This window comes from Eutrigla gurnardus, assembly GCF_963514095.1.
Source record: "Eutrigla gurnardus genome assembly, chromosome: 12".
Classification (NCBI taxonomy): Eukaryota; Metazoa; Chordata; class Actinopteri; order Perciformes; family Triglidae; genus Eutrigla; species Eutrigla gurnardus.
The window spans coordinates 5,364,700-5,389,512 of NC_139926.1; the positions used below are offsets into that span (position 1 = coordinate 5,364,700).

The 24,813-nt window shown below is 43.2% G+C and overlaps 1 protein-coding gene across 1 annotated transcript; it reads right to left on the bottom strand.

The window, feature by feature from the left end:
* Positions 1 to 168: 168 nt before the first annotated feature.
* Positions 169 to 24,520, bottom strand: cyp27a3 (cytochrome P450 family 27 subfamily A member 3). The gene is made up of 9 exons (XM_084022581.1): positions 24,123 to 24,520; positions 15,645 to 15,835; positions 10,834 to 11,033; positions 8,900 to 9,097; positions 8,265 to 8,428; positions 3,640 to 3,806; positions 1,883 to 1,964; positions 1,559 to 1,762; positions 169 to 815 (listed from the first exon to the last, which is right to left on the bottom strand). Exons 1-9 carry the CDS (start codon positions 24,384 to 24,386, stop codon positions 663 to 665), a joined length of 1,623 nt encoding a protein of 540 aa, XP_083878707.1. The 5' UTR covers positions 24,387 to 24,520; the 3' UTR covers positions 169 to 662.
* Between the last annotated feature and the right edge of the window lie 293 nt (positions 24,521 to 24,813).

Genomic DNA, 24,813 nt, shown 5'->3' on the forward strand with positions numbered 1-24,813 from the left:
GATGCACAGCAACTTCGCTTGCGGTTGAAGAGTCGTGTAAATATGCAAGACGAGCAAAAGTTCACCCTTCAGTCGTTTTGAAGCCACAAGCTAATCGGAATTCCGACGCTCATTGAATACGTCACACACTCATTAAATACGTCACATCCGCCTCTCTGGTTCCGCGAAGCCATGGTGTTTTGTAAAAAGAGACACGTTGTGGTGTTGCACCATAAAACAAGGTTATTTATAAATGTACGATGGCGGCATATCTTTGACTCTCCTTTCCGTGGTTACTACAATCTTAAAAGAAAAAGAAAACTCGAGGGTCTGCTATATGCGACGCCTAGTGTGAAAGGTCGGTATAACCGGTTCGTCCTAGCCTACTGGAGGATGAATGCATTTTGGTGGAAAATAAAGGGAACACAAACGTGAAGAAGAAACAGCCCCAATAACAACAACCATGCATATAAATCCCCAGAGGAGGTGTTGCAGGTTAAAATGTTCATATTTACATGAAACGACTATCAAATTCTGTACACAGCATTATAATCTGCACACCCCCAACCCCCATCATTCAGCTTGTGTTTCAGTGCCACAGTTAAGGTGCATTCCTCTATAAACAAGTGCTTGGTGACAAGGAGGCGACGCAGTGTGAATACTAAAACAGCTCACAGGGAAAGTCATGCAGCGGCTCTCGGCCGCTCCAGATCCAGATCCCTTCCTCTGTCCACAAACTGTAGGTTTATGGGTTTAGCAGGACAAAGCAGGGTCCTGGTGATCGGCTTCACAATGGTTCCTGCAGGATCCGGCTTCACCTCGTAGTGCTTTATTAACTTTAAAGAGAGAAACATTAGGTCAATATTTAGTGACACGAGGCTCAGTGTTGTAGTTAATGATTAGCACCAGCTCACAACACGAATGAATTCTAACTGTTTTTGGCTGATAAGTCAGACGACTCCACCGCCAAGACCAACAGAGGAACAGCAGCCTGACCTCGGAGCGCTGGTTGGATGGATCCTACGGATCAATGCAGCAGTACATAACTAAATCTAAACTCTGGTCTGAGGCTGCTAAACATTTAAAACATATCCTGGAATTCCCAAACAACCCACCTTATTATTATTATTCAACAATGACCGTAGGAAAATCATTTTGATTTCAAATCATTTGCAAGTTTAACTGCGTCTAAGAAGACCATGATACACTCATGATTCTCCCCTCAGCCTCCATCGACAGAGGATTTAATGGATATATTATTCCCAAAGATCATTAGCTGTAATCAATAAAGCCTGTGCAACCACTGTAGAAGCTTGAGAGATCCTCATTGGTCAACTCCACATTTTCCCTGCACAGATAAAATGTGTTACTTTGATATATTTGAAGAATAGTTTTTCTTTATACAAAAATATATTCTTTTTATGGCAACCCTATGACTCCATACTTCTGGCCATGAAGTGTCATTCAACACATCCTGCTTGCAGACGTGTTTGCAAAAGGAAGGAACAAGATAACTGATAAACTTCACAAAGACGCCTGTTTCTTAATCTACACAAAAGCAGCAGAAAGATGTTCTTACCCTGGACAGGAGGAGGTACATCTCCAGCTCAGCCACCCGTCTGCCGAGACACGCCCGGATCCCAAAACCAAACGGCACCGACCCGAACGGGTGCTGCTTGGACTTCTCAGCTCCTCGGAGCCAGCGCTGAGGCTGAAAGGTGTGAGGGTCGGGGAAAATGTTCTCATCGTAGGACACGGCGTAGTGGCACAGGTGGAACAGCGTCTGACAGGAACAGGGAAGTCAGACTACATGCATAGCAGCTAGTCAAGCTTTACACGCATCTGAATGTTCTCATTAATCAGCGGCCATTTCGGGACTTGCGTCGCGTCAAATGTGTCTCACATTCTTGGGGAAGAGATGATCTCCAACCACGATCTCATTTTCAACAGTGACGCGGGCGTTTCCTGGCACCACCGGGTACAACCTGGAGAGCACAGGACACAATGGTTCACCTGTTTGTTTGGCAAAAGCAACTGGTTTCCATTCCAAACAGGAAATGTTGTGACATGTGGAACGCTACACTTTAGCTGTGCAGCATACATGTGCATAGTTCAAGCACATTCCGCAGCTCAGAAGGATTATTGTACCAGCAAGTTTCTGTTTTTTACACTTCGTTTTTTTGGAGGAATTAAATAAACATTTCACAGTGTGTTAATTAAAAGGGATGTGTACTCAGTGAGTCACAAATTTGATGATCCCAGACTCCACAAGACAAAATCAAAAACGACTTGGACTTTAACACCAATGACTAGTGACTTCACTGGAACTTAAGCTTTTGGACTTCCCCCAAAGATAAAAAAAAAAGTATGTAATTTAAAAAGTGTGCCAGCAATCAATCATGAATTGATTTCTGATCATGAATCAACCAAGGCCAATGCTGTTCATTCCCAGCAAGATGACACTTAAAGCAACACTAAAGAGTATTTAGTGCCTTAAAATAATGTTTCCAAAATAGTTTCAGTGGTTCATCACTTCAAAACCGGGTCAACGGCACTTCAGCATTCGCTCTGCAGCCCTCTATCGGCTGTAACCGCACTATGTAACTTTGCCTCATCGGGTAGCGGTTTTGTAGTTCTAATGAGACTACGAATTTGACCTGCTTTACGGCAAGCGTTACAAAAGCCGGTAGGTGGAGGCTCTGCGTGGAGATCAGTGAGAACACCCGGCAGGTGCGTGGAAGATACCTTGCAGCTAGGTAGTTTTTAAATTGGCGTCATGGCAGAGCCTGCAAAGAAAAGGAGGAGTATAATGTCCAATGAGGCGAAGAAAAGAAAACGGGAGCATGACAAAGAAAGAGCTCGTACGAGAGTGAATATCGGACCGGCTCACACTCGTCGGCGAGAGCTGAAGGAGGCTACAAAATGCAAGACGGATGGTGACTTGGCTTTGTTGCTGCTGGACTTGTAAATAATACCAGTAATCATTTTTTTTTCAACAGTGTGCATCTGTGTACAATACATTGTTGATTATTTTATTGGCTCATGTTAGCTAATGCGTTAGCTATTGTGCTAATATATATGTAACTATCGCTATGGCTCATGTTAGCTAATCTTAGCTAAGGAGTTAGCTACTCTACCTTGTCACTGGACATCGTTCAAATCGTTCATCGTTTCCAGAGCCGGTTCTGCATACAAACAAATAACGTGCGTGCGACGGTAGGCTGCGGTAGGCTTAATTATTTACGACGGCAGTAATGGACAATTCCCTTCCAACCTGTAGGAGGACCGAAGAGGAAAAGTTCCTAAGTGTTGCTTTAATGTTTGAAATAATCTGAATCCAATCAGTTTGCAGGAGAGAACCATGAACGTTACCGAGCACCAGATGGAAAAAAATGGTACCAAAGATCGTTTTGTTTGCGTTCAAAAACTATGCACTGGTCATTAAAAAATGAATTGTAGAAGGTAAAACATGCAGGTTGACAATTAGAGACGCAGATGATATTACATTAGTAAACAGTGCATTGTTGATGACTCAAAACTCAAAGTTTTGCCGTGTTCACACCAAATGTGCAAGACACACGTCAGCCACAGATTTACTTTACACGTCAACATTCACCCCTTCACTCACACACACACACACACACACACACACACACAGACCGTAGCGTCTCTCTAATGATGGCCTTCAGGTAGGGCATCTGGGCCATGTCATCGCTGTGTGGCACCTTGTCCCCGGGACACACGCTCATCACCTCCTGGTAGAGCTGCTCCTGGATCTCCGGCTCCTTCGCCAGCTGGTACAGAGACCAGGAGATGGTGTTGGAGGTCTGAGGGAGGACACAGAGGGACACGCACTCTCATGTATGTCTGATATACTGTATGTACCATCTCAGTTTGGTGCCGCTCTGCTCCTGTTGTTGTGTATCTACTCCTGTTGTTGTGTGTCTACTCCTGGTGTTGTGTATCTACTCCTGTTATTGTGTATCTACTCCTGTTGTTGTGTATCTACTCCTGGTGTTGTGTGTCTGCTCCTGGTGTTGTGTGTACTCCTGGTGTTGTGTGTACTCCTGGTGTTGTGTATCTACTGACTGTGTCTACTCCTGGTGTTGTGTGTCTACTGACTGTCTACTCCTGGTGTTGTGTGTCTATTGACTGTGTGTACTCCTGGTGTTGTGCGTCTGCTCCTGGTGTTGTGTGTACTCCTGGTGTTGTGTGTGTACTCCTGGTGTTGTGTGTACTCCTGGTGTTGTGTATCTACTGACTGTGTCTACTCCTGGTGTTGTGTGTACTCCTGGTGTTGTGCGTCTGCTCCTGGTGTTGTGTGTACTCCTGGTGTTGTGTGTGTACTCCTGGTGTTGTGTGTACTCCTGGTGTTGTGTATCTACTGACTGTGTCTACTCCTGGTGTTGTGTGTACTCCTGGTGTTGTGCGTCTGCTCCTGGTGTTGTGTGTACTCCTGGTGTTGTGTGTGTACTCCTGGTGTTGTGTGTACTCCTGGTGTTGTGTATCTACTGACTGTGTCTACTCCTGGTGTTGTGTCTACTCCTGGTGTTGTGTGTACTCCTGGTGTTGTGTGTCTGCTCCTGGTGTTGTGTGTACTCCTGGTGTTGTGTGTCTACTGACTGTGTCTACTCCTGGTGTTGTGTGTCTACTGACTGTGTGTACTCCTGGTGTTGTGTGTGTACTCCTGGTGTTGTGTGTACTCCTGGTGTTGTGTATCTACTGACTGTGTCTACTCCTGGTGTTGTGTGTATTCCTGGTGTTGTGTATCTACTGACTGTGTCTACTCCTGGTGTTGTGTGTACTCCTGGTGTTGTGTGTACTCCTGGTGTTGTGTATCTACTGACTGTGTCTACTCCTGGTGTTGTGTGTACTCCTGGTGTTGTGCGTCTGCTCCTGGTGTTGTGTGTACTCCTGGTGTTGTGTGTGTACTCCTGGTGTTGTGTGTACTCCTGGTGTTGTGTATCTACTGACTGTGTCTACTCCTGGTGTTGTGTGTATTCCTGGTGTTGTGTATCTACTGACTGTGTCTACTCCTGGTGTTGTGTGTACTCCTGGTGTTGTGTGTCTGCTCCTGGTGTTGTGTGTCTACTGACTGTGTCTACTCCTGGTGTTGTGTGTCTACTGACTGTGTGTACTCCTGGTGTTGTGTGTCTACTGACTGTGTGTACTCCTGGTGTTGTGTGTGTACTCCTGGTGTTGTGTGTACTCCTGGTGTTGTGTGTCTACTGACTGTGTCTACTCCTGGTGTTGTGTGTCTACTGACTGTGTCTACTCCTGGTGTTGTGTGTACTCCTGGTGTTGTGTCTACTCCTGGTGTTGTGTGTCTACTGACTGTGTCTACTCCTGGTGTTGTGTCTACTCCTGGTGTTGTGTGTGTACTCCTGGTGTTGTGTGTCTGCTCCTGGTGTTGTGTGTACTCCTGGTGTTGTGTCTCCTGACTGTGTCTACTCCTGGTGTTGTGTGTCTACTGACTGTGTGTACTCCTGGTGTTGTGTGTACTCCTGGTTTTGTGAGTACTCCTGGGGCCCGTTTCACAAAGCAGGTTCAACAAACTCTGAACCTAACCCTGAACTCTGAGTTGACCAACTCTGAGATGGGCAACTCTGAGTTTTCGGTTTCAGAACAGCGGTTATGAATTAGTTCAGTCAACTCTGAGTCTGTAAACTCTGAGTTACGCGCGTGCCTGCCGACTCTACAAAGCCATCATCAATGGAGCTCCGATACTACGATTCACCATGGCAACCGGGAGAGCGTCATTAGATATTACTGAGTGTTTATGTAGAAAACGAGCTCATCCTGAGAAAGCGGAGCAACGTAACTGCAGCAAAGTAGCGATAGTTGGCGTGGCAGACAATTACTGCCCGATCTAATGTGTATAACTGAATGAAACAGTCAATTGATCTAAAGGTAATAAGTGTTCATTTTCAGCTTTGCAGAGCGACACTGTGGTGTAACGGTTAGCAACACTGCCTATGGTGCAGGCGACAGCGGTTCAATTCCCGTAGTTCACACAGTAGCACAATGAATAAATTATCATTTTCATTGGGTGTAATCCCCCCAGGCACAGAAAGAAAGTGGCTTCAGTTGAAAATTAAGCATAAGAATATTGCGCAAATACATTGACTAAGGCATATGATTTTGATTTAATCATATTTCACATATTAAATGTAAATATAAGCAGGTATTTCAACACAGGAATGTACTTAAACATTTCATAAATCTCCCGTTCGCAAAAACACTACCTCCGCAAAGAATCTGGTTGCGGATTATGTCCGTGATATGAAATGTTGAAAATGTCGGAGAATATTGTTTAGATAATATCTAATGTGATTGAAAGGAAAGGTAATCAAAATCCTCTCCCGACGCAAAGCTGCTAGAATCACTTTTATATCCATATCGATTAGGTTGACGAGGAAAGGACGGCACATTTTTTCAGAGTTGGTTCAGATTCCGGAAAAAGGCGGAGACATGTAGGGAGAAACTCAGGGTTTGTTGAAGCAAACCTGCTAGCGAGCAGGTTAGGTTCACGGAGTATGTTACCCGGGTAACTGACTCAGATTTATGCTGAACTGGCTTTGTGAAACCGAAAAACCAGAGTTTCCCTCATCTCAGGGTTAACTAACTCAAGGTTTTCACTAAACCTGCTTTGTGAAACGGACCCCTGGTGTTGTGTGTACTCCTGGTGTTGTGTGTACTCCTCGTGTTGTGTGTGTACTCCTGGTGTTGTGTGTACTCCTAGTGTTGTGTGTGTACTCCTCGTGTTGTGTGTGTACTCCTGGTGTTGTGTGTCTGCTCCTGGTGTTGTGTGTACTCCTGGTGTTGTGTGTGTACTCCTGGTGTTGTGTGTCTACTGACTGTGTGTATTCCTGGTGTTGTGTGTACTCCTGGTGTTGTGTGTCTACTGACTGTGTCTACTCCTGGTGTTGTGTGTCTGCTCCTGGTGTTGTGTCTACTCCTGGTGTTATGTGTCTACTGACTGTGTCTACTCCTGGTGTTGTGTGTGTACTCCTGGTGTTGTGTCTACTCCTGGTGTTGTGTGTACTCCTGGTGTTGTGTCTCCTGACTGTGTCTACTCCTGGTGTTGTGTGTCTACTGACTGTGTGTACTCCTGGTGTTGTGTGTACTCCTGGTTTTGTGAGTACTCCTGGTGTTGTGTGTACTCCTGGTGTTGTGTGTACTCCTCGTGTTGTGTGTGTACTCCTGGTGTTGTGTGTACTCCTAGTGTTGTGTGTGTACTCCTCGTGTTGTGTGTGTACTCCTGGTGTTGTGTGTCTGCTCCTGGTGTTGTGTGTACTCCTGGTGTTGTGTGTGTACTCCTGGTGTTGTGTGTCTACTGACTGTGTGTATTCCTGGTGTTGTGTGTACTCCTGGTGTTGTGTGTCTACTGACTGTGTCTACTCCTGGTGTTGTGTGTGTACTCCTGGTGTTGTGTGTACTCCTGGTGTTGTGTGTCTGCTCCTGGTGTTGTGTGTACTCCTGGTGTTGTGTGTCTCCTGACTGTGTCTACTCCTGGTGTTGTGTGTCTACTGACTGTGTGTACTCCTGGTGTTGTGTCTACTCCCGGTGTTGTGTGTCTACTCCTGGTGTTGTGTGTGTACTCCTGGTGTTGTGTCTACTCCTGGTGTTGTGTGTGTACTCCTGGTGTTGTGTGTCTACTGACTGTGTGCATTCCTGGTGTTGTGTGTACTCCTGGTGTTGTGTGTCTACTGACTGTGTGTTCTCCTGGTGTTGTGTCTACTCCTGGTGTTGTGTGTGTACTCCTGGTGTTGTGTGTCTGCTCCTGGTGTTGTGTCTACTCCTGGTGTTGTGTGTGTACTCCTGGTGTTGTGTCTACTCCTGGTGTTGTGTGTGTACTCCTGGTGTTGTGTGTCTACTGACTGTGTGCATTCCTGGTGTTGTGTGTACTCCTGGTGTTGTGTGTCTACTGACTGTGTGTATTCCTGGTGTTGTGTGTACTCCTGGTGTTGTGTGTCTACTGACTGTGTCTACTCCTGGTGTTGTGTGTCTGCTCCTGGTGTTGTGTGTACTCCTGGTGTTGTGTGTCTACTGACTGTGTCTACTCCTGGTGTTGTGTGTCTACTGACTGTGTCTACTCCTGGTGTTGTGTGTACTCCTGGTGTTGTGTCTACTCCTGGTGTTGTGTGTCTACTGACTGTGTCTACTCCTGGTGTTGTGTGTGTACTCCTGGTGTTGTGTCTACTCCTGGTGTTGTGTGTGTACTCCTGGTGTTGTGTGTCTGCTCCTGGTGTTGTGTGTACTCCTGGTGTTGTGCGTCTCCTGACCGTGTCGACTCCGGCCAGCAGCAGCTCTGTGATGCTCCCCAGGATCTCAGTGAGCGTCATCTGATCAGCGAGCAGCAGGTGAGTCAGGTACGCTCCCTCCACGTTGTGGTCCAGGTGAACCTTCTCCTGGATCTCTTCCATTTTTTTCTGCACCAGCTCTTCAGCTACAAGAGACAAGAGACATGTGACACTTTAGTCCACTAGATGGCGAAGAAAGCACACTTCGTTTCTTTTTATTATAGGTTGTTGTCTAATTTACTGTATTAAATTGTATTTAAATGTCCTTTTTAAAGGTGTTTCTTATGCACTTTGTCTTGATGCTTTTGAAATTTGAAATTCCCTTTTTGCTTAAATGTGCTATAGATATAAACTATACCTCACCTTGAATTCATGCTGAATTTGAATGTTATTGGAAAACAACAGCATACTAAAACGTATGAAATACATGTGCTGTGTGTGAACACTTCACTCACTTAGTATGAAATAGCGTCGCAAATAGCTACATGCAAATACAGAGTATGTGATTCTGAACTGTTGTTCTTCAGTGATCATAATGAGTTTAACAAGCCGCTTGCTACATATGAAATCCAGGCCCGGTTCTGTAGCTGAATGGTCTAAAAGTGAAAGTTGCTCACAGACTTTGAAGAGATGGTCCCAGGCTGCTACAAACTGCTTCCAGAAAGGCATGTAGGGCCACGTGGACTTGGGGAAGAGGACGATTATCTGTGAGAGGCGGAACATTTCCCCCACAGAGGAGATGAACTTCTGAGTTTCCTCAGGCACCACCTCGTTCATGCAGCCCATACGAGTCTCGAACAGCACTGAGCAGATCCCTGCAGTGAACAGGACAGTTACTTTACAAAGGCTGGTTTCAGACAACATCCCTGGTCTGAGCGCATTCACTATGTGATTGTTGAACATGTCATTCAAATACATCAATCTGCCACTTTAACATGTTTCAGCATTTCCTCCAGATATTGCACCTGCTGAAGGGATTTGATCACATTGAGACACAACAGCATCAGTGAGGTCCAACCTGATCAGGTCTGGCTCATCCCAAAGACCTCAACCTGGATCAGGTTGAGGTCGGTTCTTTCACACCAAACTGGAAAATGAAACCTTTTCTTTAAAAAAAAAAATGAATGTTGAAATATAGAGAAATATAAATAGAAGAATACATGAGTCAATAAAAATGTGGAAAGAGAAATAGTAAAAGAATAAACGAATGTGGAAATATTAGACTCATAATACATGATAACAGCATTTTCAGATGTATTTGTTCATTAACATCCATCCATTTTCTACCACTTATCCTGTATTTTAGGGTCACGGGGGGGCTGGAGCCGATCCCAGCTGTCATTGGGTGAAGGCAGGGTACACCCTGGACAGGTAACCAGTCTATCGCAGGGCCGACATGTAGAGACAGACAACCATTCACGCTCACATTCACACCTACGGGCAATTTAGAGTCATCAATTAACCTATCCCTATCCTGCATGTCTTTGGACTGTGGGAGGAAGCCGGAGAACCCGGAGAGAACCCACGCTCACACGGGGAGAACATGCAAACTCCACACAGAAGGAGTCCGGGGCCGACCCGGGAATCGAACCCGGGACCCTCTTGCTGTGAGGCGAGAGTGCTACCCACTACACCACCGTGCAGCCCCTCATTAACATTATATATAATAATAATAAAAATAATAATACATTTATTTTGTATAGCGCTTTTCAAAGGATCTCAAAGACACTTTACATATACGGTTAAGATATATATATATATATATATATATATATATATATATATATATATATATTGTTTGCAAATACAATGTTTTTATGAAAAGGTTAAGTAAAAAGAACCTGTGTGTGTGTGATGTGTAAATGCTTTGAAAAGGATTAAAGGTCATATAATGTAACTAATGTTACCTTTGTGATCATTTAAACAGTATCTAATCAGCTGTCAAGGCCAAACACTCACCAACACCCTGAATGACGACACGCGGCTACTTTAAAGGCTAAAACTGGCTCCACATGGACAAACTACAGCATTCACCACAGCTCTAAATAATAGAATATTCTATATACTTGTATAACAACATGGAAGGAGACATTCTGCTTAAAAAGTTCTGTTACTTTTGATATTTAGAGTGCATTTTTCTGATAATATTGTACCTGAATGAACAAGTTGAAATTAGGGCTTTTAATTAGGGTATTTCTACTTTTACTTCAGTAAAGGAGCTGAGTATTTCTTCTACCTTTGTTGCAAAAGAGAAAAAGTAATATCTTTAATTGTACCTGTCGTTCATGTGTTCTATGTTCATGTTGTTACTGCTTCCTGTTATTTCCTTTAGACTTGATTATAAACCTCTTTTGTAAAGAGTCGTAGAAATAAAAATCATACTGCATGACTCTTTGTGCTCGAAACATCAGAGTTGTGTTGAATTATAACAAGTTCATGTCAGATTTATTTAAGCATTAACTACTTGTGTCATTACATTTTTATTCCCTTATACTAACCTCTATCAAATCAAGATGTTCCCACAGCTGATTTCATTTGTGTGTTCTCTGACCTTCAAAAGCAAATTTGTAGAGTTCTCCCGTCAGGTCATTGACCATCACTCCCCCACCGCTGGATTCCCTCAGCCACGCCACCCTGTGGATGAAGTCCGTCACCACGTCGTTGATGGTGTTGGTGTAGGACGAGACATGTTTGGGCTTCAGCATCCGAGGGTTCAGGATGCTGCGGATGCGCTGCCACTTGGCCCCCATTCTACAAATGAGGATTAATAAAAGAAACAGAATGAAATTAGCATGTATAGTAGCAACAGGTTTGAAAGTTGTTTTTCTAATTCATAGACAAAACTGTAAAATAAAATTAAAAATAAAATCATCATTGAATTTTCAAATTTCCAATGGTCTTCCTTGAACCAATCATGTGTGACCAAAATAATGGTAGATGGTGACGGTGGATAGAGATGAATGTAAACATGTTTTGACGCAATTGGTAACACTTATAATGTTGGATGAATAGATTCCATTGTTTTTAAATTTTTTAAAGTTTCACTAATTTTTTTTATTATAACTGTGTTATACTGCACTAAAGACAATTTTCTCTTCTTCCAGACATGATTGTGCTGCTTCCATAGAGGTGCAGGACTTTTATTAAGTGAATAAGAAGAAGGAAGAGAAGACGAAAAAGCAGAAGAATCAGGAGAAGAATTAAAGCAGACGAGGAACAAGAAGAAAAGCAGAGGAGGAAGACGGAGCAAAAGGGGAAGGAGGAGAAGTCGGATGATTAGAGGATGACTCTGGAACTGTTGTGCACATGACAATAAATGACTTGAACTTCAGCTTCAAGCTCCAGAACAGCAGGTCTCCAGAACAGCAGGTCTCCTGAACAGCAGGTCTCCTGAACAGCAGGTCTCCTGAACGACATCACTGGAACCGGCTTCATCTTTGAAATGATGTCATGTTTAGATTATTCTATTTGGCTTCGAGGCTCTTACTGTGTTTTACTTCTTAGAATGAGGCTATTTTTAATTTCCTCAGAAAAACCCCATAAAAATACACAGACACAGAAGGTATGCACTAACAAGTGTTGGCTGGGTATAAAAAAGCTGATTCATCGTCTTCCTCTGTGTCATAGAGCTCCATTGTTGACGTGTTCTTTCATTACCACACAAGTAGACACAGACACACACACACACACACACACTGTAGTTTACGTTGACTCAGTCCAACACACACTGTCCTGCTGCCACAAATACTCAACATCTGGTTCGAAAGACAAAAAAAAACCTAGGTTAAACCCAGTCTTATCTTATCACACAACATTTTACAAACAGCTTGATCAATCTATTGGTGATGTTTTAAAGATCAGCTGAATTATCGGTGTCTTGTGGATCAGAGTGCAGGCTGAGATCACCACGTTCACAACAAGTACTGCCTCAACAAGTCTGACAGGAAAAACCACCAGATGACAGCTGCTGAGACGATGGTCCTCAAGCCTGTTTGGGTCTGATGGCAGTGAATGCACCTTCCGTCATGACAGTACCTCGTCCCTCCCACTCTTTGTTCTTTGTCTATGGACCTCAAGTACAGAGCACATGTTGATCCACTAGTATTATACTGAAATAAGACTTAAAGGTCCCATATTAATAAAAAAGCAGTGTGTCAGAAAAGACCGTCATTTTAATCCAAACCATGATGTTTTTACGAAAACTAACCAAGTACTTCTGTTGCCAAACCCTAACTATGGAGTTTTGTAGCATTTTTGTTTTGTTTTGTTTGTGTTTGAAACTGTTTAAAACTGTGACCGTTGCAGTTTAGTTGTATGGGAATGTAATTTTGTAGGAGACAGGGTAGCAAAGAGGGGAAAAAACACAAAATTTTACAACATATATTCATCTAATTACTTGTCAAGATATCTCATAACACTTAATATAAAACAAAATCACCTAACGAGACAGATTTCAGAGTGGTATAGAGACAATGCATCGTATCGAATATCTTAAGTGAAAAAAAATCTTTTGAGGATTACAGGCTTATCATGACCCACAACTCTTCCTACTAGTAGTGATACAGTATAATGCTCATTTAAAGATGACTTCTCATCTTGAAAGGCCTAAATATTCCGTCTTATTCCAAGAAATCTTACAAAGAAAATTTCCACTTGTTCCATTGGCAGATTTGTTTTTGCTTATTAAAAACAAAAATTCCTTGTATTCATTGTTCTTTTTGCTTGAAGTGGCCTATTTCTAGTGAACTACATGATATATTCTAGCCCAACACCCATGTCGGCTCAGATCAGGAACAATAATGATGATCCAATCATCAACGGTTTTATACCGTGTAGTGTGTCATAGTAGACAGCACTGGCGAGCGGTCATAATAAGCTATAAATGCAGTGCATGCCCAAGCCCTTCAATAAAAATAATTGAAAATATTAATCTGGCAGTGTGTTCAATTATACAATACCTTAGTTTTACTGTTTTGGTCTTAAATCCGTGCCTAATCTGTCCCGTTTTGCTTGCGAAAAGCTGGAAAGCTGACAGCTTGTTTCGCGCATGCGCACTGTGACACCGACTAGTACAGTTACTGCTAAAGGCTGTGTTTACTGTAGATGAGCATTTTGAATGGCAAAAAAGCTGTCAGTGAAGCAGCTTATCTGCCAACGCGCATGCGCAAAAATGACTTGTTTGAATTGTTCAGCGGGAAACTGTCAGTGGTTCATTCATTGTGTAGCCTGGTCAAAATGGCTGAAAATATTAATTATATTCAGGCTTTGCGTTCAGTGCCGTTTTTGCGGAGACCTTTTGAGGAAAAGAAAGCTATAATTTCAAGTGGACGGCCTACTCCTGAAGTAAATATCACAAAGACTGCAAAGAATTCCGTCCGTCACTTTCAAGCTAGCGCGTATGAGAAACATAAATGGCTAGCTAGCCGACCCCCCTCCCGTCAAACGATCCGGTCTGACAGCGACATATTGCCTGTTCATTCATGAAAACCATCTCGAAACACTCTCAGTCAAACAAGGTGGGGAATGAGAAATCTGCGGCGCTACTAGCCTAGTTCGTTTTAAAAACACACCGGCAGCAGCGCCTACGAGACGTGTCAGTGAGTTACTGTAAATGCTGTGCGGAAAACCAGCTGTGGTCTGTGATTGAGGTGCAGACGGGTGAGTTTGGAGCTGACGAGAGGATCGCGCTGACGACCGCTTCGTTACATTTTTCTCATTGAAAAACTATACAACTGGCATTTAGATGATGTTCTCCATAAAAAAATAAGTGAAATACTGTAATAACAATTCGGTTTTAGTAATCAACCGCTTATAGTGATCAAATGTACTCTGGACCAACGTGATCACTACAAGCTGTTTCCACTAACCATATTATATTTTTTATTAAAAAATATAATGCCCCCCCACGGGCGCGCATGGTATTGACACTTCAGCATGACCACAGTAAACGGTCACCGCTCGCCACTGGTAGACAGTACACTAGACAGTATAACTGACGCAGCATCTGGGATGCCTCACAACGTGCTGACAGGAAGTCTAACATGTTTGATTTTTTTTTACCTTCCACAACATGTTTCACCAAGGTGGTCACTTTGACCAACAGAGCAATCTGTGAAACAACTGTATACTATCAAGAGACTATGTCATGCCCTCTCTGGTGGACCAATATGGGATGACAAGAGACAAATCATTTTTTGATCCTGCTTAAATTGTACCATGAATTACACATATAATGTTTGTCAATTTGAAACACATCAGGTGAGATAATGTTACATTAGTGATGGAACGTAGCTAAGGTTGCTAGCTGGCTAGCAAGCCAAGCTAATGGCTGTGTTGATGATGTACAGTGTAGTTTCAAACTAAACTCACTGATACTATGACAAACCTAATTATCTTTTAAATTGACAAACGTCATATGTGTAATTTATAGTACAATTGGACAGGTTCAACAGGCTCAAAGGGGCGTGGCTTAGCCTATCAATGGCGAAACAAAAGAGGAACAATGTTCTTGTGAAATGGAAAAACATTTACGTTACTACAGCAACAACAACCATCTCTTTGATGTTTCCGCAAGGGACTATCACAACAGAGTGAAACAAGATAAAAGCTGGAGAGAAATAGCAGAATAGAGATGACATCACACGTGGTGAAAGACAACCAGCCATGATTGGTCGGGGACCGACCCTGTAGTCTGTCGTGTTTCTCTGCAAAGTCATGATAAGATTTTATGACTCTATGATTTGAGTTGGCCAACCAACACACTGTTGCATTGGATAGACACAATAATTATGATCTGTTCCAGTCAGGGTTTCAGTGCTGTACTGGAACCACTCCTTTGAGGGTATTGAATGATATCCTAATGTCTTTTGATTCAGGTGATTGTTCTGTGTTATTACTTCTCAACATCAGTTCTACCTTTGACTCTATACAACATCATATCTTGATCAAGAGGCTACGTGATTGGGTAGGTTTAACTGGCAAAGCAATAGACTGCTTTCATCTCACTGATAGAAGTTTTAGTGTCTCATTGTCTTGTAGTGTTCCACAGGGCTCCATCCTGGGGACTCTCTTATTCTCTTTATACCTGTTACCCTCAGGACAGATTATAAACAAATTCAATGTTGCTTATCATTTATATGTGGATGATATCCAACTCCACTTCTCATTCAAATCAAGTGAAGTGTTTAGGTTATCCAGGCTCTTGGACTGGCTTTACCCAGTAGGGACGGACTGGACAACAAACTATTTTTAACAGCTTAATCCTGATAAGATGGGGGTTCTGGCTATTGCTCCAGAAAAGGTTTTCCTGATGTTTATGAAAAGTATTGGGCAACTAACTAATAACTGCAGGGTTTGACTCACTCTGTCAGGGGTCCATGGGCCTGGTTCCTGAACTCTCTGTAGCTCCTCCAGTGGGGCATGTCAGTCCGGACCGGGTGTTTCCCCTCCTGCCTCAGGACCTGCTCTATCAGCTCAGCACTGGCCACATTCACCACAACCAGAGGGCCGTACGTTGACTTCCACAGAGGGCCGTAGATCTTGCTGTGCTCAATCTGTGGACGAGAAATACTATATATCAACCTTGTGTCATTACAAGAAATCAATATATTAATCTTGAGATTAGACAGATTCTGTTGGATTATGCAGAATTTTCCAATAATGTTACAGGAGCTGAAAAAGAAACGTTAGTTAGAGCTTTATCAATGCAAGGCCAGGCAATGTGGTGTAACTGGAGTTAAGTGGTGAAAACTTTCAAAACAACATCTCTGTCATTACAATTCACAACTCAAATCTGATTTAATTGTATGATCTTTTGATCCTTAAGTGCAATAAAACATGGTGATTATGATGGATAGTAGTCTGGAATCATGCAGGTGGTGCATAGTCCTCAAAGTGCTATGAAAAGAAAACTAAGAGATTTTGAATGATGAAATTATCAGGAAAAATGTTGTCTTTTCATCATGAATACTGACAAAGAGTTGGGATTTGCAATCAATCTGGTACTTTTGTTGAATTCCAGGTTAACTGCACATGAGGCCAACGTGTATTCCTGTATTTAGTACATGTATACAACCTTAGTTTATCACTTTGTAGCTACACTCAATCCTGTTTAGATAGTGCCTCCTGAATTGAATCATGACATCAAGCTTCTGCTTTTACTGACTTCATTGTCTAACCACCAACAGTTCCATCTTCCTGCCTCCCGCCTATTTCCATCTGTGTTCTTCCTACACACGTGATCTGTCTAACCCAATACATGACATCCCACCTTTTCTTGGAACTTAACATCCACTTAAAGCTGTAGTCTACGATTTTTCACTTGAGCCAAACTTTAGCCAATAGAAGCCATCCGGTCTGCATGGCAACTATTGGCTAAATGTTCCGGCACCTGTTGCATTTACACCGATAATGTTTCATCATTCGTGGCCGTAATAAACACTATTACTGCTTTGTACATGTTGTGGAAGTCCCGGACACACCGGGAAACTAAACGGCGTCCTGCCTGAGTTCATAGCGGAGGGAATATTCCCATTCATTGTCTATGTAAGAAGCTGTGCAATGCCGTCGCGGAGCGGCGAGTTTCCAGAGACGGCGCCGCCCGCAAGCTCTCAAATATCTTTTAAACTGACCGTTGTCGATCTAAAATAAAGACAGATTCAGCAACTGCATAGCTTATTTCTCGCCTAAAATGTTTTCAGAAACACATTTCGTTGAACTATTGTCGTAAAATAAGAGGGAGGTGGGAGGCTGAGAGGGGAGGACGATACGAGCTTGGAGGAGCACAGAGGGGAGGGGTGTGTGTGAGGGGGGGAGATGCTTTTTTCAAACCTTTCAAATCGTAGACTAGAGCTTTAAAACCCTGTATACTGTACTGTATAACTGTGGCTACTTTGCCATTATTTAGCTTTTTTTTTCCTAAACTTGAACTTAATAGTCATTTTACAACATTAAAATCTGTCTTTTCAACAAAATATGACTATTTAAGAATACATCCTCACAATGCACACAATTAATTTCAACACAAAATCACCAAGTCTCTCAGGTGCCCTTTTGATCCTCTGAGGTCTGGCCATTGGCATATCTAAAATCAGAGTGTCCTCCTGTGGTGTATGCATGATATCACTCTGTGCATGTGTCTCCTTGTCGAGAAGACGTTTCTTCAGCTTCCGGTGTTTCCACCTGTGTACTGTGTATTTCCTTAGGCCTGTTTGTCTCATAACTTTTCATTTGTGTGGTGTTCCTCCGATAGCGTGCTCCTGCTGGAGATTCAACCACAACTTGATTTCCAGTTTAACTCACAACTTTGTGTGGTGTTGCTGAGAATGGTGTGGTGAATTTGACCACTTTGTCCTGTTGTATAAAAACTGTGTCTCCACCATCTCACCTTCTTTTCGTCTCCACCGCAGCACAGGACAGGGGTGCCCATTGTCCCCCTTACTATTTGCACTGGCCATTGAGCCGCTAGCTATTTGGCTGCACTCCGAGGAGAAGTTCGAGGGTATTATGCAGCTGGGAACTGTACACAAACTGTCACTGTATGCAGATGACTTACTTTTATATGTATCAAACCCCTCCACGTCCCTTCCAGTAGTTTTAAACATTCTCAAACAATTCGGCCAACTATCGGGATACAAACTTAATTTTGGAAAGAGTGAAATGTTTGCAGTGAACACATTAGCAGCTGGGCTCCCTCGGAACATATCCCCTTTCAGATGGGTTGATGAAGGTTTCAAATACTTGGGAGTTTTCATCACAAGATCCTTGACAGACATGTTCGACAAAAATTTTGCCCCTTTGCTTAAAAAAGTGGAGGAGGATTTTAACAGATGGACTAGCCTCCCTCTGTCCTTGGCAGGCAGGGTAGGATTGGTTAAAATGGTTGTTTTACCCAAATTTTTATATTTATTTCAGCATATCCCTGTACTTATAAAAAAAACATTTTTCACTAAATTAGATAAGTCTGTATCTAAGTTCCTCTGGGCTAATCAACCGGTGCGCATGCGGAAAAAAATCCTGCAGCTTCCTAAATCTTCAGGGGGCCTTGCCTAGTTTTGTTCAATATTACTGGGCAGCAAATATTCAAAAGCTATTATATTGGATGGGCCAACCAACCTTAGACCCACCAGCCTGGGTTCAAACGGAAGCGTCATCAGCAAAAATCTCACTGCGTTCATGGCTATGCTCCCAGCTGCCGGTGTCTGTCTCTTCGATCACGTTCAGTCCGGTGGTTACTCAATCTCAACGAATATGGAAGCAATTCAGAGAGCATTTTGGCCTTCACAGATCCTCCACACTTGCCCCGATAATCAATAATCACCATTTTATGCCAGCCAATACGGACTCTGCATTTCAACTTTGGTCCGACAGGGGTATTGTCTCACTCAACACTAATTGACACACTTCTCACGATAAACCCTGATCAGAAGAGGATTATTTCATGCATCTATGGTTCTATGGAGTCCACCAGCTCAGCTTTTCCCCATCATACTAGGGAGGCATGGGAGCAGGATTTGGGGCTAAGTATTGATGATCAGCAGTGGGGAAATATCCTTGATCTTGTTCACAATTCCTCTGTTTGTGCCCGGCATGGACTGATTCAGTGTAAATATCATACATAGAATTCATTACACTAACCATAGATTGTCTAAGATATATCCCAATGTCCAGGATGTTTGTAACAGATGTGGTCAATCCCCTGCAAATTCTCCCAAACTGGAAACATGTCCTGCCCCCATCCTATGACCGATGGATCAAGGACGTTATGTATAATGTGAAGCTGGAAAAGCTGAGGTTCTCGCTGAGAGGTTCCCCAAAGAAAACATGGAGGCCATTTATATCTCTAATGGACATGATAGATGTTATGCCTAATGAACCAAATGACTGACTGAACTACATTACTATATTATAACTATATTTATAACTATTATAACTATATATATTATAACTATCTTCCCTTCTTCTACTCACTATAACTATTAACCATTTATTATTTATTTATTTATATTCGTTATTGTCTCATGTTTTGTTTTTGTTTGTTTTTTTTCCTTTTTTTGTTTGTTTTTTTCCAGTGTGTTTGTTTGTGCTTGTAGCCCAAGGCCGAAAGGGTGAGGGAGGGGTGGACGAGGGTGGGAAAAGGGAGGAAAAATGAGGAAAATGTGAGTACTGTACCTCTGTTGTAATTGCATTACATGTACTTTTTTTTTGGTGCTCAATAAAACATTTGTTAAAAAAAAACTGTGTCTCCAATGTCCACCTTTGAGTATTGAGCTCCTCTTCGTTCATCAGCATATCAGTTTGCCTTTCCTTTTTGCTCTATCTCATACCTCCAGTGCTGTTGTGCTTGCTTCACTGAAGTCTGGGAACTTTCCCCTTGTTTTCTAAGTTCAGCAGGGCTTTTTCCTGTGGTGGCATGTTCAATGCTCCTGTACACAGTCACATACTTATCATCTTACATTGCAGTCTCTGCTTGAGCAATCTTTAATCTCTTCATCAGTGATGAGTTTTGGCGCTCAACTTCTCCATTAGCTTGAGCCCATTTTGGTGTTGTCTTCATGTGTTTGATTGCATTATTTTCACAGTATTCCCTGAATAAGGCTGTGGCAGCACTATACGACTCCCTCTAAGCACTATGTATCCCACTACACATAGTTCATTTGCAATTGGTGCATATGGTTTACAGTTCTTAAAGTGTCCATTTGTGATTGCCTTGCGTACCTCCACATGTTCTGGGTCAGTAGCAGAGGCTTCCTCCACCTCTTTTGTAGTAAGTGCTTTAGGTGTAGCACTCACTGCTACAAATTTCACATACGCATCAGATTCATGTCTGTGTATCACCTTTTGTGCTGTATCCCCAGCAGCCGTGACAATGGATCTGCAATGTTGTCTTTACCAGGTATGTGTACCTCTCTGAAGTTATATGGCTGGAGCCTGAGTACCCATCTCTCTATGCGTGCACATGGTTTGGACTGTATATAACTTCTAATGGCTTATAGTCTGTGACCAGATCAAACTTTTACCATACACATATGGATGTATTTCTGCTACTGTAACCCACAAGTCCCAGGAAGCTTCTCACCGCTGTAGCGTTCTCTGGTTTTCTGGTTCTCTGGCTTCGATTACAGCTCTCACTCTTTCTTCGGTTGGTCCGATGCCTTTCTGTGACAAAAGTATCCCCATGAATATCAGTCTGTCAATGTTAAACTGGCATTTTTCTGGATTCAGTCCGCATTCTGAAAGTCTTCTCATGACAGCATGCAGGCGCTTGTCATGTGTTGCCGGATCTGGTGCATGTACTAATACATCATCTGAGATGTTCTCCACACCTTCAGCTCGCTAGCTGACAACAATGCAAATATTAGTCTCTTGTATCTGTACACTCCAGTGTGCACTGCAATTGTAGTTATCTCTCGTGACTAGGGTTGGGCACCGTGATCCGGTTCCAAATAGGAACCGGTTCCTAACGTCCGGTTCCGGAACCGTTACGAAGTTGTTTGAATTTCGATTCTTTTTTCGGTTCCCAAATGCCCACACTAGTTTGTTTATGTGGTTTGTTGCCAGTCCGCCGAACGGAGAAGAAGAAGCCGCTGAACACCAACGAAGAAGCGTCCACCGGAAGTGTTTGCATAACCGAGCGAGTCGAGCATGGAAAGCGTGAGTCGGCGGTCCAAAGTGTGGCTTCAAAACAACGAAATCTCGGTAGAATGCACTTGCGACAAGATTATTTTGTGCATAGGAGGGTGCACGACGGACATGAAAAAGCACCTCCTCCGAGTTCATGGAGTAGAAATAAATGTGTGCCCCGTCTTTGACACGCTGACCGTCCTCCGCTGCGTCCTCCTCTGGCTCCGGGTCTGGGTCCGGGTCCGACCCCCAGCGTGGCACAGCAGTGACTGAACCGCAGTCCGAATCCGGAAAGTTAAACGATAAATAATATGTCTTGCGCCAACATTGAGGCAGCTAACAAATTAGCCCACGTATTTTTTATAGACAATTTACGTCCTGAGATCGCTAACGTTAGCCAGGCTGGTGACTCCACGACTCTGCGATGTGCTGAGCCTACTCTGTTCACCTTAGCGGCAAAGCGCAAGACGTCGGTGCAGCAAAAGGAAGGTTTTACAAGTTGTTTCTTATTGTTTATTCTGCACCAGGTTAGCCCATCAGTGGGAGCACGGTAACATGTTAAAGTACCTGCAGCATCATACACTGTAAATGTGTTTTCATGAGGTTTTCAAAAATAAAGCTCTCTTGAGGAAAGTGTACCCCTGTGAGAATGTATTCATAATTTATATTTATATTCAAATTCATAGATTTGATATTTATATTGTACTTGAAAACAGCCCTGTGAGAAATTCATAGTAAAGTTCATCAAAAGTAAAAAGTTCATAGAATTAAAATTGATGGAGAAGGTCAGACTATTTCATTCAGAAAGACCGTTGGTTAACTAGCTCATTTAAAATATCCTAAACTTTTTTTACCCTGCCTCTTAAAAGAATCGGAATCGAGAATCGTTTGGAACCGGAATCGAAACAAGGAATCGGAATCGGAATCAGAATCGTCAAAATTCAAGCGATGCCCAACCCTACTCGTGACTCTGGGGTCAGTTCTAACTGATGGCAGCCCCATTTCAGGTCCAGCTTGCTAAATACAGCAAAGCCATTCATGCCATGAAGTATTTCAACCACAGTAGGAATAGGGTACCATTCCCTCACAATTGCCTCATTGGCTCTTCTCATATCCAGACACATTCTGATATCCTTATCAAGCTTTGGGAGTACCACCACTGGGTTTACCCAGGGGGTGGGGCCTTCGACACATTCTACAATGTCCATGTCCATCAGTTCTTTTATTTTTCTTTCTACAGCCTCCTGGAGGTTGTATGGTATGCGTCTAAGAGGCTGGGCCACAGGTTTCACTTTTGGGTCAATATGTAAGCTAATCTGTTTGGTGTTCAGCTTTCCCACTCCCTTGAACACATCAGGGTCCTGCTGCTGGACCAATCTGTGTGCTTTATTTCTATGACAGCTGAGGCATTTTCACCTATTTTCAGCACCCTAACTTCATGGCTGTCTTTTGTCCAAGGAGCGGTACACCCTTTCCTTTAATCACAACGAATTCTGCCTGCTCAGCCCTGTAACCTATTGTGATTTCACACTTGATGCTCCTTTAACTGGCAGTGACTGACTTGATAAATATGAGTAGGCCTACAAGTTGTTCTGTTCTTTTATCAGATATGAACAGCATTTTATCTTTTCCGCTTTCAGTCTCTCCCATACATTTTCTCCCATCACATTACTTGTAGCACCAGAATTCACGAACATTTTCAAGTCTATTCCCCCCACACAAAAGGTAAGTCTCTCAGACATCTTTTACAATAAATGCAAAATCTTTTTGTTCTAACTCAACAATGTTCACATTTTGTTTCTTTGATCCTATTCAGCGGCACAATTTTGAGAAGTGATCTTTTCCATTGCATTTGTGACATGTCTGTCCACGTGCAGGGTATTTGGGAACTTTTCCCATGTGATCAGAGTAACCACATCTGTAGTATTTTCCATCTGCTTTGGCAAATTCTTTGCCCCTCATTTTTCCTCTTGCTTTATACTTCCCTCCGTTTTGTGTGACATGATGAACCGTTTCTGTCTCCCTCCTGTCACCCGTCAGAGACATAGCTGTCATCGGTTAGTCCATGCCCCCCCTCCAGTAATTTTTTGCGCGTGTATTCTGATGTACACTTTCTTACTCAGAATTGCGTCTCTTATCTGGTTATCTGTATCTGCTTGGAAATCACGTCTCTTGCTGTTTGTCTCAGGCATGTAGAAAACTGTTGCACAGTCTCACCTTGTTTCTGACACAACTTGTGAAACGTCTGGAGGTCAAACGCTGTATTGACTCGTGGACCGAAGTATGTGTTCAGCGCTCCCACTGCAGCCATGTAGTCTGTTGCTACTCCTGTGCCTGCTAGAGTCTAAAATATATCCTGCACATCTGGTCCCGTGAGGTGCAAAAGTAGAGCCCTTCTTCTCTGTTTTGTGACATCTGTCGCATCATCGGTAATGATTAGTCCTTTACCATACACATATAACTCCAAAGAAGTCAGTCACCGGGTCCATCTTGGTCCTAGTGTAGCCGGGTCTGTGTAGCATGCAAACGGCTGAAGTCCTGACTTTTCCATATTAGTTGAAACTCAAGCTGTGTAGCTCTTTTCTTCAAAGTGCGACGTCCTCGTCACCATTGTTGTGTGCCTATCTTAATACTTAATTAGATAATGCCTCCTGAATTGAATCATGACATCAAGCTTCTGCTTTTACCGACTTTGTCTAACCATGAACAGTTACATCTTCCCGCCTCCTGCCTATATCCATCTGTGTTCTTCCTACACACGTGGTCTAACCCAATACATGACACATGTATACAGCGTAATTTATTGCTTTGTAGCTAAACGTATTCCTATAATAAATGTATACAGCCTTAGTTTATAGCTTTGTAGCTACACTTATTCCTGTATTTATAACATGTATACAGGTCAGCAATATATGTATAATCCTGCTTTCATATGTCACATTTATTGTCTATGTATCATTGCTTGATATCTGCACCGTCAGGATTGCTTTGACAATACATGAACTCTATTCCCTGTGAGAACACTGAGCTCTAATAAAGTGCCCCTCCACGGCGCTGCGTTCAGGGAACCGCGGGCATGCTGCTGTCCGCGCGGATGAACACCTGAGATAGTGATAGATATTGGAACTAAAGTGAACTGATCCTTTATGCGGTCATTGAACCGCGGGGAGGTGAAAGACAAATAGGGTCAGACGAAACACAAACGGTAGCTCCACTGACCTGCAGTTGCTGCGTCGTTTGGAAATAGCCCTTCACAAACAGCCAGTTTAAGGTGCTCATGAAACTCGGTCCGCCTAACTCGTCCATGGTTTTCAGTTTGACGCTGTCGCCCATCACGGTACCGGTGCCGGTGCTGGTGGAGGACGCGACCCGGCGGCGGGCGTCCTCGGAATGGCCTGCACTCAGTCCGGCCGCCGCTCTCCGCAGCCCGCCGTGGTGACGGCTCCCTCGCAGACCGAGCTGCAGCACCGACTTCCTGAGCATTTTAACCGCGACAACGGTCTGTTTCTCCGCGGTGTCTGGGATCCACGGACCCCGTCTGCTGCTAATATGGCTCCGTGTGCGACCGCCTATTAAGCCAGCCTCCGACACGACTGTGGACTTTGATAGGCCACCGCATCATAAACTGGACTCATGGTTAACTCGCAAACACGGCCGATATAGGCGATATAGGCGATATAGCGGTCAACGTGACCAACAACTAATATGAAGACAATAACAGGATTCAACCTTACCTCCACACACCTTCTGTGCTCAGTTTGACCTTATTCTGTTTCGTTATGTGTCAATGAACACTGGAGTGTTGGCATTTCAGGGTTAAACAGTTCAGTTTATTGTTTTATTTTAACACTAATTTAAATGGTGTTCAGTGTTAATCTGCAGAGATGTCATTTAAGTGTAAGTGATTTCA